The sequence below is a fragment of the Zosterops lateralis genome, assembly GCF_965231275.1.
Source record: "Zosterops lateralis genome assembly, chromosome: 23".
NCBI lineage: Eukaryota > Metazoa > Chordata > Aves > Passeriformes > Zosteropidae > Zosterops > Zosterops lateralis.
The window spans coordinates 4,728,508-4,731,262 of record NC_139783.1 but is presented as its reverse complement, the minus strand read 5'-3'; the positions used below and the strand labels follow the sequence as shown (position 1 = coordinate 4,731,262).

At 51.4% G+C, this 2,755-nt stretch overlaps 1 protein-coding gene across 1 annotated transcript; it reads right to left on the bottom strand.

Moving 5' to 3' along the window:
* Window positions 1-1,355: 1,355 nt before the first annotated feature.
* Window positions 1,356-2,390, bottom strand: LOC310918267 (olfactory receptor 14J1-like; the record flags this gene model as incomplete). Its single annotated transcript, XM_083877122.1, has 1 exon — window positions 1,356-2,390. One exon carries the CDS (start codon window positions 2,388-2,390, stop codon window positions 1,458-1,460), a length of 933 nt encoding a protein of 310 aa, XP_083733248.1. The 3' UTR covers window positions 1,356-1,457.
* Between the last annotated feature and the right edge of the window lie 365 nt (window positions 2,391-2,755).

The following is a 2,755-nucleotide window of genomic DNA, read 5'->3' as shown; positions in this document are numbered from 1 at the left end:
TAGTTTGTGTTATCCCCTTCTCTTATCTCTGTTGTTTCTGTTCCTGTTTGTTCCTTTTCTTGTTGCGGTGCCCAGTAAATTGTTCTTATCCAAGCCTGGAGTCTTTGCCTTTTTTACTTTCAGTGGGAGGCTGGAGGGCAGCCAGGGGCGGCACGGTTTTAGCAGGAGCAGGAAATTGAGGAATCCCATTCCTAAAGCCCGGCCCGGGGAAACCGAGCATCACAGCTGGTGCCAGCCCTGGCTGCCCTGGCAACAGCCTTGGCAGCGGGTCCCTGGCTGGGGGCTGTGGGAACCTCTTCCCTCTGGGGCCCAGGGACAGGACTGCAGGCAACGGCTGGAGCTGACTCGGGGCAGCTTTGGGTTGGATCTCAGGAAAAGGTTTTTCCCCCAGAGGCTGCTGGGCCACTGAACAGGCTGCACTGTTGCCCCTCAGTGTGAAATCCTCTTCACTGATCAACAGAACCATTATCAGGGAGCTCAGTAAAAGACAGCACAATAATCTAGTACAGGAGCCTCGTAGAGCTCCTTGAAAAATCCCTTAAATTCACAATAGATATTTCATGCAGACTGGCTCCAGGAGCCCCAAACTCTGTATTAAACACACAAAATCTGCAAAAAACCACCCAGATATGGTAGCAAACCTAAGGAGATTATTGGAATTTCTGGGGGAAAACTTGGGAAAAATGGCTGGGAATGACTAGTAATAAAAAAATCTGTGGAAAATCTGGCTGTAAAATGGCCAAAATCTGCTCTAAAATTGCATGGGAAGTGGCCCAAGAGCCCCAAAATCTGCACCTAAACATACAAAATCTGCACTAAAATACCCAAAATCTGCACTTCAACACCCAAAAATGTCCCCAAGCTCTGGGAGATTCCTGGGATTTCTGGGGAAAAGCTAGAAAAAGGGTTGGGATACACAGAGAAAGAAATCCGAGGAAAATTGGAGGTACAATGGCCAAAATCTGCTCTAATCCATGTCACAGAGCCACAGAGCAGCTGTGATGTCACAAAGGGGCTCTGTGACAGCAGAGAGTGGGTTGTGTGAGGTCACAGATTGGGCTATGACATCACAGAGTTTGTTGTGTGAGGTCATTGAGCAGCTACAGCATCACAGGGGAGTGTGTGACATTGCAGAGCAGGATGTGACATTTTGCTGTGGCTATATGACATCATAGGGCTGTGAAGTCATAGATTGGGCTGTGACATTCCAGGGTGGCTGCATGACATCACTGAGTGAGTAGTGTGACATCATTGAATGGGTTGTGACATCACAGAGCTAGCTGTGACTTCATAGAAGGTGAGTCTGTGACATCAGAAAATGGGATGTGATATCACAAAGTAGTAACATGAGAAAAAGAAACAGGAAAGGTCCCAATGAAAAAATATACAAATAGGAAAAAATGTCTGAGACTGTGAAGAGTTGTATTCTGAAGCCTCTGGAGCAGGAAAGAGGGAGTTTATTGCTTCTGAAAAGATCCAGGCATCATTTTCCTCAGGGCATCCTTGAGCTCCTGGTTCCTCAGGCTGTAGATGAGGGGGTTCAGGGCTGGAGGCATCACTGAGTACAGAACTGACAGGGCCAGATTGAGGGATGGGGAGGAGATGGAGAGGGGCTTCAGATGGGCAAATAGGGCAGTGCTCACAAACAGGGAGACCACGGCCAGGTGAGGGAGGCAGGTGGAAAAGGCTTTGTGCCATCCGTGCTCAGAGGGGATCCTCAGCACAACCCTGAAGATCTGCACATAGGAGAAAACAATGAACAGAAAACAGCCAAAAAATGGACAGGCACTAACAGCAATGAGCCCAAGTTCCCTGAGGTCGGAGTGTGAGCAGGAGAGCTTGAGGATCTGGGGGATTTCACAGAAGAACTGGCCCAGGGCATTGCCATGGCACAGGGGCAGGGAAAATGTATTGGCTGTGTGCAGCAGTGAATAGAGAAAGGCACTGGCCCAGGCAGCTGCTGCCATGTGGGCACAAGCTCTGCTGCCCAGGAGGGTCCCGTAGTGCAGGGGTTTGCAGATGGACACGTAGCGATCGTAGCACATGATGGTCAAGAGGGAAAATTCTGCTGTGATGAAGAACAGAAAGAAAAAGAGCTGAGCAGCACATGCTGTGTAGGAGATGTTCCTGGTGTCCCAGAGGGAATTGTGCATGGCTTTGGGGACAGTGGTGCAGATGCAGCCCAGGTCACTGAGGGCCAGGTGGAGCAGGAAGAAGAACATGGGGCTGTGCGGGTGGTGGCCGCAGGCTGCGGCACTGATGACGAGGCTGTTGGCCAGGAGGGCAGCCAGGGAGATGCCCAGGAAGAGGCAAAAGTGCAGGAGCTGCAGCTGCCTCGTGTCTGCCAATGCCAGCAGGAGGAAGTGGCTGATGGAGCTGCTGTTGGACATTTGCTGTGTGTGGCCCTGGGGACTTGTTCATGGGTAAAGGACAGTGACAAGTTAGGACAGGCTGCTTTAAGCCAAACCTGTGCCATTCCCTGTAGACTGTCCTGCTGGTGTTGGTGTTTTTGGTGCTGACCTTGACTGCTGACAAAACAGCAACACATTCACTTCAGAGCTGGACTGGGTTGAGGCGCAAGATGGCAGATGGGGCTGAGGCAGCCACACACAAGATGGCGGATGGGGCTGAGGCAGACACACACACACAAGATGGCGGATGGGGCTGAGGCAGACACACACAAGATGGCGGATGGGGCTGAGGCAGACACACACACGATGGCGGATGGGGCTGAGGCAGACACACACACGATGGC